The sequence below is a fragment of the Ahaetulla prasina genome, chromosome 7 (assembly GCF_028640845.1).
Source record: "Ahaetulla prasina isolate Xishuangbanna chromosome 7, ASM2864084v1, whole genome shotgun sequence".
Taxonomy (NCBI): Eukaryota; Metazoa; Chordata; class Lepidosauria; order Squamata; family Colubridae; genus Ahaetulla; species Ahaetulla prasina.
In genome coordinates, this window is record NC_080545.1 from 72,703,375 (window position 1) to 72,719,360 (window position 15,986).

Genomic DNA, 15,986 nt, shown 5'->3' on the forward strand with positions numbered 1-15,986 from the left:
GAGTTTTCAGCCCCAGGAAAGTGACAAAGACCACACAGAAACTGAAATAACAACAAGTTAATTAATTGTGAATTTCCCCAAGAATGAATTCAGTGACCTCACTAAAGGAACCAGGCAAAGAAGTTGCTGGTTGTCAAGGATACAACATAGATATTTTGGGCAGGGAAAATAATTGCGGAAAACTTTTTTTTTTCAACAAAGAAAAAAATAGTTCAATAAAAGTTCATTTCAGCAATAGATTTTAATTACTGAAAATATGCTCCCTTCCCATAACTCCCTCCCCTAACATTCCTTGTTCTGTTATACCATCATGTTAAACATAATCTGTGCTGAACTAACTGTTGCTTCTGCAGTGATCCAAATCAAATACCAACTTGTGAAAAATAAACTACACTAATTAGTTATTTGTCATCATATCTTCCTAGCTATATTTTCCAAAAGAGAACCACCTTGTGAAATTTGTCTGCTAAAATGTCTATTAGTTCAGCACTGTAACCCAAGACAGGTTTTTCATTCACAACTCTTTCTCATTTGTTGTATTTCTTGCAAAGCCTATAAATTGGACTATAATTCTGCTTGTGAACACTTGCCTTGATCCTTGGCCTTCTTTCTTTTTCATGAATAGCAATATTTCCTGCATCCCCAAAAGCAAATTCAGTTCCCGGAAAGTTAGGGTGATTGACTGTTCCTTCAATTTTGCAGTTTATGTTAGTTGACATTTCTTGACTCTGGAGACCTGTACTGTCTGAGTTTGATTTACTTGCCATTAGTTTCATGCAATTACTGCACCCCACACTCACTAGCACTGAGGATGATAGCTAGTCTGGTAATAAAATGTCTACAAGCAAACAACCAAGCTCAAAGAGAGCACCAAGAACTCCAAAGTTTAATCCTGAGTTATTTACATTCTGTTATATTGGATTTTCTTGACTATGCCAACAGGGCAATCACTTTTTCAAATAGAAGAGTTATTTTACATTTTATCAAAAAATTTAAACTATATAAAAAGCTAAAATGAAGGTGTGCATGGGAATGAGATCTTCTTACCCCATCATCATCGCCAGTAATGAGTGTCCCCTCAGGCCCCCAAGACAACCAGTAAAACCAAGTTTTAATACCCTCTGGAAGACCAAAAGTGTGGGAATGGTGGAGTGTGCCACAGAGCCAGGACCAAAGGCTCTTTTCCTTGACCCTTATCTGCCAGAATTTCTTAGCAGATAAGGGACAAATTGGGGTAAGATGGTATAACAAGATCTCCTGACTTGAGTTACAAGCTGCTATAATTGATGCTTCATTATGCATGTAGGATTGTCTAGCCCAGTGGTAGTCAACCTGGTCCCTACCGCCCACTAGTGGGCGTTGCAGCTTTCAGGGTGGGCGGTAGGGGTTTTGTCCAATACTGAAGCACTTTCCTTTTTTTTAATTTAATTGACTTTTTAAAAAATTTTCATAACATTATTTAAAAACATTTTCATTAGGTTTACATAAAATTCCCCGTGACAATTTAAATTTCTGAAAATTTAATACTATTTGTATCGCCCACGCGTAAGTTTAGTTCACGTTATGTAAGTGAAACTAAATGGCGCTATAGTGCGACCGCAAACAAAAGAGCTTCGTCCCAGAATAGCTCACGCATCTCCCCCCACACCACCCAGCTGTAACAGACAAGCAGAGCTGGTAGCCGGCACCCACCCACCCCGTGACACCAATCCACGATGCACGACAGGCATGCGCAGACGATGATACACGGCGCATTACTGTGGAACCGGTGGGCAGTTAGAAAATTTTACTACTAACAGAGATACAAAAGTGGGCAGTAGGTATAAAAAGGTTGACTACCCCTGGTCTACCCCAACAGAACTCTACTCTGTTTAATAGCAAATCATAGTTTGCCAGTTTGCTTAACGTTCATTTGATATGGTGGACAAACCACAGGTTATTGGCTTTGATATAATGACCTGTTGCATATCAGCAAGAATATTGTTCACTTCATGACAGAAACAGAGAATATGCAAGCCTAAACTTGTATTGGAATGCACATTTACCTTTGCTCACTCCAGTATCAAATACAGTATTCCAATATATTTAGCAAAGTTTCAATATTGCCAATATTAAGGAAGGTTGTTTTTCCCAGAGTCTCTCATCTTGAAGGACAAAAGTTACGATCCTAACCTTAAAGTATCTGTATTCTATAGCACATTATGACAAACCTCCATTACTTTCTATTTTTTGGAAACTTTGATCCATCAATTTGAAATGCAAATATGCTTCAATTCCACAGTGTGGATACAACTAATTCTGCTTCACTGTAATAGGATAGTTAAATTCCCCAAACTCTTAGAACAGCTAATCTTTTTTTGAGCATGACTCCTTAAGATTTGGAGTTGCATTCAATGGAAGCTTCTGTTAAAGAAAGGTCAGGTTGCTAATAGTTCAACATTCAAACATAGAAAAGATAAATATTCATGGAATTCTGTATGAAATATGTCAATAGGGAAAAAGATAGTCAGAAAGACCGTAAGGAAGAGAGAGCTGCTCTGATCATAGAAGTATTCAAAATTAGGGGTAGCTACTTGCCCTAGAAAAGTTTTCTATTTATTATTTATTTAAAAAACTGTAGCAGGTACAAGGGTATTTAAGGGGATGGCATCAACATTCATAGTTGAATTATGTGGTATATGAGTTCTGTTGAATTATAATAGATTATGCATGATTGTATTATGTATCAACAGAAGAACTTTCCACTTGATTTCATCCTGACTAAGGATTATGGCAGTTGGACTTCAATGTTGTAAACTTTAATAAAATTATTTTTTTTAAAAAAAAAGTATATCTGAATAGAGCCAGGTTGGAGAAAGTTGTTCTACTTCAACCCAACTTATTACTGTAAATCTATTGTTAGAAAATGTGCCATTCTTATATGCTAAATGGGAGAGTATTATTTATGGCATTCATAAATTCTTAAACATTTCAAATAAGAATTCATGCATATTCTCAGATCCATGTCCTGTTAAAACTCTCATTGCCATGACCTTTAACTGGGCAAAATTATGCATCAAAGGGCAATAACTTCTGAACCAGGGTACCTCAAATGAGCTAAGTTATAGAATGTGTCCAAAATCCAAACCCCATTGTTCCTGTGGGAATAAAATTTGGGAAAGTTGTGGATGCTTTAGTGCTACTGGTTGCTACTATACTGCTGGATTACTGCTGCAGCCACGAGATTCATTTTCAATGCTCTGTGACTTTCCCAGCCAGTCTCTTAATCCCTCACTCCCTCCGTCACCAGCAGCAGTTACTTAGCTGCCTACTGAAAAAAGGAAGGAAGGAAGGAAGGAAGGAAGGAAGGAAGGAAGGAAGGAAGGAAGGAGAGAGAGAGAGAGAGAGAGAGAGAGAGAGAGAGAAAGAAAGAAAGAAAGAAAGAAAGAAAGAAAGAAAGAAAGAAAGAAAGAAGGATTTGTGGTGCTCCCTGCCAACTTTCCCCAAGGAAACTCAATAGGGAAGCAGTCAGGAAGTTGGAAGTCACTCATGTTCTCACTGTTTTTTGCCTATATATTCATGTTACCATATTGTTTTACAAGATCTACATTTGTGGACAAATTTTAAATGGAAATATATATTTGTATCATAATATAGCTATTTTTTAAAATGTTCAGTTAAACAGGTAGTCCTTGAGGTACAACAGACCATTTAATTACATTTGATGTAACATCCCTTCCAAAGCTACATACGAACCTATTTCAAAGTTACAAGGCCCGCATGGTCATTTGCCCCATGACCAATCGTAGAGACACTGCACACACCCATCCACCTATTTCTCTCCCATCTTGCTCCACTGGGTCCCCATAAAGTTTGCCACCCGACTGGGATCCACACATTATTCCCCACTCCCACTCACTTATCTTTCGAAGATATCAAGAACTTAGGAAGTCAGGATAGGGAAGGCTTCTCCATTGTTGGGCCATTGCTGTGGCATTGCTGGACTACATGGCACAATCAAGAATAAATAGCAATAGCACTTAAACTTATATACCACTTTACAGTGTTTTACAGCCCTCTCTAAGTGGTTTACAGAGTTAGCATCTTGCCCCCAACAATTTGAGTCCTCATTTTACCCACCTCGGAAAGATAGAAGGCTGAGTCAACCTTGAGCCTGGTGAAATTTGAACTGCCAAATTGCAGGCAGCTGGCAGTCAGCAGAAGTAACCTGCAGTACTGCACTCTAACCACTGTGCCACTGTGGCTCATCCTGCCATTTTTTTCTTTCCTTACTATGCTTTGCTCCCCTAATGCCTGCAGCACTAACATAAAGGTACTTTTCCTCACTGGGTGAGCTGAGAATAAATCCTGTCATTTTTGCCTTCCTCACAATATTTTTTTACCCCAGGGTCAATAGTGCTGGTGTAAAGCAGCATAAAGCAGGGGTCTACAACCTTGGTCCCTTTAAGACTTGTGGACTTCAACTCCCAGAGTCCCTCAGCCAACAAAGCTGGCTGAGGAACTCTGGGAGTTGAAGTCCACAAGTCTTAAAGGGACCAAGGTTGGAGACCCCTGGCATAAAGGATTGTGAGGGAAGCAAAACCGGCAGGATTTATATTCAGCTCACCCAGTGTCAGGAACACCAGCTGGCACTGGGGGAGCAAAGCATAGCAAGGAAAGCAAAACCAGCAGGATTTCTTCTACTCAGTTGTGCTATGTGGCCCCAGCAACATAGTGGATATCCCTATTCCAATTTCCTGACCTCTAGATATCTTTCAGTGGTAAGTGTACAATTGTGTAGGGTGTGGTAGGGAGGAGGCCCATAGAGCTGTGGGGAATGCAATTGCAAGGGGCAGGAAGCAGAACATGGGATACCTCAGACAGTGGGGAGGCCTTGGGAGGCCCTATGCAGGTGGGTCAGTACCTCCACCAGGCCTCCTATGTTCTCCCCACCCCTGAGTCAACCCATGCTCTAATTAATGACCTGTGTATTTGTTTAACGAATGCATTGGATAGAGCAGGATGGGGAGGTTGTGAATATCACAGTTACTTAATGTAGACATCAACTATAGACAGTAATGTGCAGGCTCCGTTACTGTAATAAGTTAAGGACTATCTGTACATTTTTCAAAAAATGAAGTACAGAAATGCCTTCAAAAACAGTTGCACTGTTCCATTTTTATCTGAGTACTCCATGAAATTCTTGTGCATTCCTGAAGGAGATTGGTTTATACCGTTTACTGACCTAAAAAATGGAAGTTATCAAAATGTGCAAAGCTTACCAAGATCAAGTCAAAATATAACTGCAATCTTTATTTGGGCATTTATATAAAAAAGAGTTAATGAGATTGCAATTATGAGATTAGATTTAGTATAGAAAGGCTAAATTAAAATGTTGTGACTGGTTGCCAGCATTATGACCTCGTTAAGAAATATATGGGCATATTATTAACTCCAAAAGAAGTAGGATTTAATTATTCATACTAATTTCCAGTAGGTGCTGACCAACATTATGTTCAGTTGTAAATTAAAGTATTTCAACAGTTTTAAGCCTGCATTTAGATTTTGTTCAGGAGTTTGTTCATATCGAATGCCAAATCATTCTGCAGACATGTCCTTCTTATCTTTCATAATACTAACCCAGGATTATAAAGCTAAGAAAAATTATAGAACAGGATTAAAAGAAATGTAGAACTAATTACACTTACACTTAAGTGGACTTAACTAACCAGATGTCTGAGTTGGAAGGACTTAGAAATCTAGTTATAAAAAAAATAAAAGTAGTTTGTTATATGGCAATGGTGCCTGTTGTTGAAGAAAAAGAAATCCCCATCAGGCAAACAGATTATTGAGAAAAAATACTTCTCTAAAGTAACTTTTTAGATTGTCATCATTTAGTAAAACCTATGTACTATGCAAGATCTCTCTTTCAATCAAGCAAATGTTTGTTCTTAGCTATCCTCTTACTTTCAACTTTAACTGAATGTAACAGCCATTAATTGATTCTGCAACAATATTTGTATTCTATTTTGTTGATAGTGATAATGATGTATTGCTTTTATCATCACAAGCCTATTATATTTATGGAAGCCATTATCTGTTTCATGTATTTTGACATATTGAATGACTTATAAGTTAATTCTGTGTTTGTATACTGTTGGGGTGTTCTTTAAATATTGGATATATACTTACTCTTTTACATGCTTCCATAGTACCAGCACAGCTGGGGGCAGGGGGAATGACACTAATCAGTTTAACTTATTCTCCTGTAGGCTCCATTAACTTCTCTTCACATATAGATTCCTGATACATATTTCAGTCCTATAACATAATGAACAGCAAGTCCTTGAGATCCATTAAAATTTGGACAAACATAAACTTTTTTCAATTTGTATCTGCCTAGTTGGCAGATACTAATGAAATCATTGCCTAGATTGACTAACTTTTTCTTTTTTTCTTTTCTTTTCTTTCTTTCTTTCTTTCTTTCTTTCTTTCTTTCTTTTTTCTTTTTGTAATAATCCTTGATTTGATTAAGACTTATTCTCACTGAGGTCATATCAATCCTCAAGGATTTGTGCAGTCCTCTAGGTTCCATGCACTTCTGCCACAGCAGTTTCAAGGACTAAATATGTACTGCAGATGCAGAAAGCCAAAAATGGGAGACCTACATCCAGTGTTTCTCAAGCTTGGCAAATTTAAAATATGTGGCCTTCAATTCGTAGCATGTTGGCTGGGAAATTCTAAAAGGGGAAGTCCAGACATTGCTGAATTTGACAAGCACTAATCTAGATAAATTCATCTTCATGCAAGTCTTCACTAATAACTTCTCCCATCTTTGTTTGGTGCCTGGTATTTTAAATCCTAAATCCTAAAACCACCTTAAAACAACTTCATCCAAAGTCCTGAACAAATAATAGTATGACATGTAGCCTATTTCAAAATACAATTTTAATTTGAAAGGCTGTTCATTTGATATGCACTTTAAAATGAAGAACTGGAAGAAGGAATTGCATGGCCTTGAACCTGCTTATAAATAATTACCATTTGGAAAGCAGTCCCCTGGGTCATAATTTTTCTCAACTGGTATAGCAATTGTATTAGTCTTCAAATTAAGGTAATTATTTCTAAATTGGTATCTGTGCATATGAATTTACATATATAAATTCCATTCAATTAGATGCCCTTTTTAAATGACGCAGTTTCCTCTTTTTTCCCTTTTCCTTTTGGTAATTTTATTCATTGCTAATGCATAAATAGGCCCTGATAAACTGCCCAAATTTCTTTTCGTAAAATGAAAATGTAGTGTAAAGGTGTGCAAAGGTCCCTGAGGTATGGTCCACAGAGACTTCAAAACTTGGTTCTTTTCATTTCTATTATAACGAAAGGAGGAATGATCAAATACCTACTGAAATGGAAAGTAATATATTCACCACATTTAATTTACATTAAATGCAAACTGAAATAAAATCAGATCAAGCTTAATTTTTATTCTACATTGTCCCTTTTCTTTTTCAAGCAATCTGTAAAAGGTGCGAACCTCTACTTCAGTTAACAAAGCAACAATAAGTTGTTCAATAGGATTTTTAAAAAAACAATTTCAACTTAGCAAATATCACAGTTCAAAATTCTAGAGTGAGAATTTGTGGAAAGATCATATAAATTGATTGAGAAAATCAATCTATCGTAAGAAATCAAAAATGAGTTGATGGCAAATAATCATATATAGGAACTTCAAAAGGAAATTGTTCTCAAGTTTGAGGATTGTGTTGATATTTTTCCTCTTTTCTTCATTGTATCCTTCCTTTAATTTTTTTTACCAATAATTTACATTTCTGCCCTTAAAAAGCATTTACCTTCTTTTAAAAATGTTTAACTGGTACTTACAGTAAGTGCTCTTTCCTTTATGACTTGCATTAACTTATTTTTCTGTTTCTACAGAGGAAGGCATGTTCTTATTACTAATGCTTTATTGTTCCCTGCTTCTTGGATTTTATGCAGTGGGCTAAAAAGAGATGTTTCTTCAGAGGGTGCTAAATTGTCAATAAATAATATTACTTCACTTTATTATATGAACATCTCACTGCATTGTGCGTATGGATTCAAAGATCAAATTACTTACTATAAAACAAAAGACATAGCTTGGTAGAACTGTCCTAGTTTTCTAGTCAAAATCTTTTCCTGGATAGTTGAGATAACTTTTTTCTTCTGTGAAGTTTTTACAGAATATTTTTGTCCATTTCTGAATTAAGCTTATTATAGTTTATGTTCTCTTTATTTCACATAACTCATTTTTAGTAGCTATTTCCTCAGTAGCCAGTAAGTGATCCTGTGAAACACCAAACTATTTTAGTAGTAAAAAAGATGTTTTCTTACTAGAAATAGGAATTGTCAAGAAGATACAGTTTGCAAAGCTGTAATGCAGCTGTTGCTTATTCAGCACTTGGCAATCAGTAGCAGCAAAATATATTTGCAACTTAAAGTACTGTCTTACCTCTATCTAATTTTTTTAATGGACATGCAAACCCTTAAGAGCTGAACTTTGGATGAGTTTCCAATAAAACACTCTTTCTTCTCTGTATACATTGTTTGGATCTTTTTCAAATGCATAAAATTAATGCTTGGAACAATGAATCCTTTTTATAGCTAAAATATAACCTCCATAAAAATCTTTTTTTTTCCTAATTTGTCTTTTTTTTTTTTTTTTACTCTCCTTGATGATTTTTCCTGAGGGCCTTTAATTCTCACTCTTTTATTATCTTCCTTTATATTGCCAAAGTAGAATTGTTGATTTGGATTGGAGGGTAGAGAAATGATAAAGGGACAGCTTAGCTTAACTAATCTTTGTGAAGAAACAAGAATGTAAAAAGCGGTAATTAATAAGATGCTTAGTTCAGGCAAAAGACAGCATGTTTCAAATATCTCTTTGCCCAAGATGCAGAGCCCATCATATAGACAGAATTCAATAGATAGGATTTTCTATTATTAATTTTCCTTCCTTTCCTTTGGTTTTCTTTAAGAAGAGGGGTAAATGTAAAAGTCCCTTAGTGATACTTTTCCCACTAGTATGATCTTATGATTTCTGTACCAAGGAGGAAGAAATGTTGTCAAATGAAAAAAAGGGGGGGGGAAAGCATATTTAGAAGATAAACTAATGAAGCTGCGTTTTGATGCCTGCATTGTTTTCTCTACCAGGTGATACATTGGAACTCACCCAAAAAGTTGAGAGTAAAGAACAAGCATGTGGAGTTTTTCCGCAACCTCTATCTGACATTCCTAGAATATGATGGGAACTTGCTGAGGCGAGAGCTTTTTGGATGTCCCAGTGAAGCTGATGTCAACAGTGAAAATGTAAGCGGGCCTTAAACTTGGGGATGGCTTTGATTTCCACAAATGTACGCAATTTGGAAGAGTGGGAAGGGATTTCTCTCAAACCGAAGATTATAATTATGCCAAACACCCTTAGTGGGGCCTGGAAAATAACTAGCACAGGTTAATGCATGGCCAGCCCAAGACATTGGATTCCCTGTGACAAAGAACTGAGCAGTATTCCTTTCCATCTCATTAATGAAAGCCGACTGGATTAACAGTTAAATCTTCCTTCAGTTCTGGGTATCAGAGGGTCTTTCACTATTTATTGAGACAAAAGTTCTCCAGATTGTGAGGTGGGCTTTTCTAAATAGCTTCCGATGTTTTTTTTTAATTTATTTAATTAATACTGAGGGTTTAACCCAGAACTTTTTGCATTAAAAATTCTGAATTAAAATGAACTTTTCTCCGAGAATAGAAATATAGAGGAAAATAGTCTAAATAGTCTAAAATTTTGTTCGGCACATAGAATAGAATAGAATAGAATTTTTATTGGCCAAGTGTGATTGGACACACAAGGAATTTGTCTTGGTGCATATGCTCTCAGTGTACATAAAAGAAAAGATACGTTCATCAAGGTACAACATTTACAACACAATTGATGGTCAATATATCAATATAAATCATAAGGATTGCCAGCAACAAGTTACAGTCATACAGTCATAAGTGGAAAGAGATTGGTGATGGGAACTATGAGAAGATTAATAGTAGTGCAGATTCAGTAAATAGTCTGACAGTGTTGATGGAATTATTTGTTTAGCAGAGTGATGGCCTTCGGGAAAAAACTGTTCTTGTGTCTAGTTGTTCTGGTGTGCAGTGCTCTATAGCGTCGTTTTGAGGGTAGGAGTTGAAACAGTTTATGTCCAGGATGCAAGGGGTCTGTAAATATTTTCACGGCCCTCTTCTTGATTCGTGCAGTATACAGGTCCTCAATGGAAGGCAGGTTGGTAGCAATTATTTTTTCTGCAGTTCTAATTATCCTCTGAAGTCTGTGTTTTTCTTGTTGGGTTGCAGAACCGAACCAGACAGTTATAGAGGTGCAAATGACAGACTCAATAATTCCTCTGTAGAACTGAATCAGCAGCTCCTTGGGCAGTTTGAGCTTACTGAGTTGGCGCAGAAAGAACATTCTTTGTTGTCCTTTTTTAATGATGTTTTTGATGTTAGCTGTCCATTTGAGATCTTGCGATATGATAGAACCCAGAAATTTGAAGGTTTCTACTGTTGATACTGTGTTGTCTAGTATTGTGAGAGGTGGAAGTATGGAAGGGTTTCTCCTAAAGTCTACCACCATTTCTACGGTTTTGAGTGTGTTCAGTTCCAGATTGTTTTGGTTGCACCACAAGGCTAGTCGTTTGTTCCTCGTCTATATGCGGATTCGTCATTGTCTCGAATGAGACCAATCACTGTTGTGTCATCTGCGAACTTCAGTAGCTTAACAGATGGATCATTGGAGATGCAGTCATTGGTATACAGAGAGAAGAGAAGTGGGGAGAGCACACAGCCTTGGGGGGGCCCTGTAGTAATTGTACAGGTATTTGATGTGATCTTGCTTAGCTTCACCTGCTGCTTCCTGTTTGTTAGGAAGCTTGTGATCCACTTACAAGTCTGTTCCGGTACCTGTAGCTGGTTTAGCTTAGTTAGAAGAATGTCTGGAATGATGGTATTGAATGCTGAACTAAAGTCTACAAAAAGGACCCTTGAATAGGTCTTTGGAGACTCAAGATGCTGTAGGATGTAGTGCAGAGCCATATTAACAGCATCATCTGTTGATCTGTTTGCTCGGTATGCAAATTGCAAGAGGTCTAACAGCGGATCCGTGATGGTTTTCAAGTAGGAAAGCACTAGCCTTTCAAAGGTTTTCATGACGACATATGTTAAAGCAACTGGTCTGTAGTCATTCAGTTCCTTGATGGTGGGCTTCTTCGGCACTGGGATGATGGTAGAGCGTTTGAAGCAAGAAGGAACATAACACATCTCTAGTGATTTATTGAAAATATGGGTGAAGATGGGGGCCAATTGGTCAGCACAGACTTTTAAGCATGATGTATATACATACACATACACCATACACATAATGTATGGTGGTGAAGTGATAAAAGAAATAGATGTTTTTCAAGTTTTATGTCCTATGTATATTTATATATTGTAAGCAATACAATAGGGAGACATTTTAAAATGCAATTATTGTGTAAGTGTATGAAATTTCAAGTAGTTTTCTTCAATAATAAAGCTATATACAGAATCCTTTCTCTTTCCAGGTACCTATGAAATATAATAGCAGTTTTCATATCAAGTAGAGCATAATTGGCCATTCAAGTCCCTCAACAAAGTGGTTCTGCAAATTTAAATTTAGGCATATTTATACTTAGCTTCTTTCTTGTATATATAGTAGCGATTTATTTAATGTATCAGTAAGGAGACTATACTATGTGATGCATCTAAACTGGTGCTCATCAAAAACAACAAAAGTCAAGAACCACTAATAACAAGAGAAGAATGTGCTAGAGTGGCATAAGAAAAAGAATATTAGTTTGCTAGCTTCTCTATGTATTGATTGGTCATGACTGGTTAAAACTATTGTTCAGTATGGTTATATATATCTTATGAGGAAATCTAAAGGCCAAAGATTATTTTATGAACTACTGCTTATAGCAGTGTTTTTCAATCTTAGCAACTTTAAGATGGGCGGACTTCAACTCTCAGAATTCCCCATGTGATTGCAATGTAATTTTGGGAGTTGAAATCCACCCCTCTTAAAGTCACTAAGAATAAGAAACACTTACTTTTAGGTTTCCCAAATGCGTATCAGCTTGTCAGGTGTTTGATTAAAGACCTTTTTATACTAATACATTCCTACCCAACAAGATCCATGATGGGACGTATAAATCAACACATGTTGGAAAGTTGGAGAAGACTAATTTAGTAAAACCTGGCCTATTCGTCATTTGCGTCAGCTATAGTTTCTTTTTTCCAAGCTTTCTTCTCTTGTATACACCTTCCATTTTCCAGTATTCAGTGCCATTAAATTAGAAGTGTTGATTATCTGAGGCAGGGGTCTCCAACCTTGGTCCCTTTAAGACTTGTGGACTTCAACTCCCAAAGTCTTAAAGGGACCAAGGTTGGAGACCCCTGATCTGAGGGAGAATCTTCAAGATCCTGTAGCTTTGATTTTGTTTTGTAGAGACACATTTTCCCAATCTGAACATGGATGCAAGTAGGTCCATAACCTCAATGAGAGGGGATGGTGGTAGGCCACAAAGACAGTGAAAGAGCTGTCTCTTTATGTGTCTAGCAGGTGCACATTTAATTTGACTTTGAGACAAATAGGATGTGTAGCTAGCTAGACGAACATGGGATTCAGTAGTTTGGGGTTTACCATATTAAGGTCAGTAGCTATTTTCTTTCCATGGCCATCACTGTGAGCCATATTAATATTTATTTATTGGGTGTAGTGTGTTATGTGAGCAAAGCAATTAGATTTTGTTAACCAGAATTTAGTTATTAGCATGCCCACCAATTATGATGTAGTTTTATATATAATCAATGGGTTCCCCCCCAAAGGTAAAAGACCTTTATTGTCTTCTAATAAGGATTGCTTTAATGACTAGACTGACACATCCATGTAGATTTCTTTGCAAGTATTGTATGTCAAAGCCTTACTTCAAGATTTTTTTTAAAAAAAATACTTTATAACTAGCCTATAGCTTTGATATTGCCTGGTGATCCAGTCTGCTTAGGAACAGTAACTAGATGGCCTTTGTGATTTCAGACATGGTTTTGTTAGAGCAGACTTGCTTTGATCCTCAAAAATGTGAGATATGACATATGGGAAATAATGAGAAGATGTGGGCCCCGTTTGAAATACCAGTCATTTGGGGTCTTTAGGCAAGAGTATTTAATGTCTGTGCAAAATGGTTGTGTATGCAAAGTATTTCCATCATTTTATTATAGTTGTTTTCTGCAAAGAAATTATTAATGCTGCCATCTTTCCTGTATTCTTCCCTAGCCCCAGACATTTTGCAAAATGTGAGTAAAGACCAAAACAAGGAATGACATTATTTAGTAGTGCAGCCTGTAATCTTCTCTTGCCGTATTCAAGTTGAAGTATGGATGATAATGCAGTCAACTTTGTGCTCAGAAAATAGAATAGCAGAATACAGGGGAGGAGAATGCTTGTATTTTAAAATGAGCCTCTTTGCACTACATGTAATTTTAGTGCTGAAGGCAGGAAGCAAATTATACATGCCCAGCAGACAAGCTGGCCATTCACAGAAGAAGACAGAGTTCGGAATTTAAACAGCTTTGCCACTGATAATTTGGGTGCTAGCTGAATGGTAGCTTTCATTGTTTACAAGATCAATGGTTTATGCCTGTCACTGGCAATCTGGCAGGATCAGAATTCACCCTCAAGGGGTTCTTTCAGTGTGTAAGCTGTTACAATTTAGCAAGTTAGGTTATTAGAGGTATTGCTTTAGAATTTAATTTGTAATTAAGAGAGCTGGTTTGGAATGCAAATATCTGTTAAATACCTAATGGAGTTCACTTGATTTTATGCTGCCCTCAGTTATGTTTTGGCCTCATTACAATACACTAAGTACTAAGAACAAGCATTACTATGGGCATAAATTAGATAGCTTTTGCCTTTTTTGTTGCTGTTTTTGTTTCTTTGATTATATGCAAAATAATCCATTCTTCCCATATAATAAATATTTTTAACATGCTGTTGGCTTATTTTCCTGTACATTTTTTTTCTTTTTGGATTTCAGTGTTTTGAATTAAAGTTAATAGTTGTTTCTACTTTTAGTTTGCTGATTAACTGTTATGGAAGGAGGTAAGATATAACATTAAACCAGCTCCACAACTAGCCCATAGAAAAGGAATGGATCACTCTGTGTGTGTGTGTGTGTGTGTGTGTGTTGATTGTATATTTTTAATAAGGTATGTATTCAAGTTTTTTCCTTGTGAAATTGTTACCTGAGCATTGCTATACAAAGGAGAAACAGAGCTGAAGCTCTGGAATGATCTGAACAATTTACTAGAAGTCTGCATAGCTATGACAACTCTACAAATGATAGTGATCTTCAGAGGAAGAAATACAACAGTTTGGCATACCTGACTGAATTCTAAGTTGTGTGAGTTTGCATAGGCGAGGAGTCCAATTCCATTACCATAGCAGCAAACCAACTGGTTGGGGACAAAAATGGAAGGGTTAAGAAAGAAGTATACTGTAAATGCAGAATCTGTAAAGTGGAATGTGTTGTAATTTACCAAATAATAATTCTTTTTAAAAATGTGAAAAATTATCACCATTAGATAATACTTTTCTGGAAGAAAGTGATTAGTAAACAAGATTCATTTATCAAAACTGAGATCTTTGAAAAGGGCCCACAAAGAAACTGGCAATCATTAGCATAAAGACTGCCTTTCTTGGCAAGATTGCTTTTCTTGACTATCTTCCAATCATAAACTTCCCAAAATAACAGCCAGGAATGTAAGTGTACAAAAGGAACTGATTGTATTTGTTCATGCATCACTTGTATTTGATTCTTTCTCTTTCTTGGAAGTATGTTGGGTACCTCCAAAGCACATAGCACAATATGCTAGATAGTACCTTGCCCAGGGGTGAAATGTAAAATTTGTTACTACCCGTTCTGTGGTCGTGGCTTGGGGGGTAATGTGACTGGGTGGGCTTGGCCATTTTTTTTTACTTCTAAAAGCATTTTTTCTACAACCTCTTTGGCCGAAAAAATGCTTTTAAAAGTTAAAAAAAAAAAAGCCTCTGATGATCGTGTGGCTCAGCTGGGATCGTCAGAACCCTTTAAAAGCATTTTTTCTACAACTTCTTCAGCTGAAGAAAGAGATTGTAAAAAACAAGCTTTTAAAAGGCTCCTCTGGCGATCCCAGCTGAGTTGCCTGATCGCCAGAACTTTTTTAAAGCATTTTTTACAACCTCTTCGGCCAAACAGTTTGTAAAAAAATGCTTTTAAAAGGTTCTGATGATCCCAGCTGAGCCGCATGATCAACAGAGGCTTTTTTTTTACTTTTAAAAGCATTTTTTCAGCTGAAGAAAAAAATGCTTTTAAAAGTAAAAAAAAAACCTCTGATGATCCCGCGGCTCAGCTGTGGAGGGGGGCAGGGATTTTTGCTACTGATTCTCTGAACAACCACCATTGTTACCGGATCAAGTGATCCGGTCCGAACCGGGAGCATTTCACTCCTGACCTGGCTCCAAAGTCCAAGCAGAGGTGGGATTCAGCTGGATTGGACCGGTTCGAGTGAACCAGTTGTTAAGATTTTGTGCAGTTCAGAGAACCGGCTGATTGCACCACTGGCTGACCCCACCCCGCCTCACTGCCTCACCCACCTTGGCCAGAGGCTATAGTCACACCCACACCCAGCTACTCTCTGGCTCTTTCATTTGCTCAGACCACATGGTCCAGCTGATCTCTGGACCTCGCCCACTTGCCTACCTTCGCCACAGCCTACCATCCCGACCACGTGGCCAGCTGATCTCCATTCCTCACCCACTCTGTTCACCATGGCTGCCCACAAAGGTATGGCACTCGACTGAAGGGCAGCCTCAGGGTGGACATGGCAAGGCTCAACCATGCCATGGGTCTGGCTCTCACCATCCTTCC

The 15,986-nt window shown here is 37.3% G+C and overlaps 1 protein-coding gene across 2 annotated transcripts in view; it reads left to right on the plus strand.

The window, feature by feature from the left end:
• Window positions 1-15,986, plus strand: part of LARGE1 (LARGE xylosyl- and glucuronyltransferase 1) — a 398,885-nt gene that overhangs the window by 329,668 nt on the left and 53,231 nt on the right. For both annotated transcript variants that reach the window (XM_058190742.1, XM_058190741.1), the window contains exon 10: window positions 9,172-9,327. In XM_058190742.1, coding sequence (XP_058046725.1) covers window positions 9,172-9,327 — 156 coding nt within the window. The remainder of the gene's footprint in view (window positions 1-9,171; window positions 9,328-15,986) is intronic.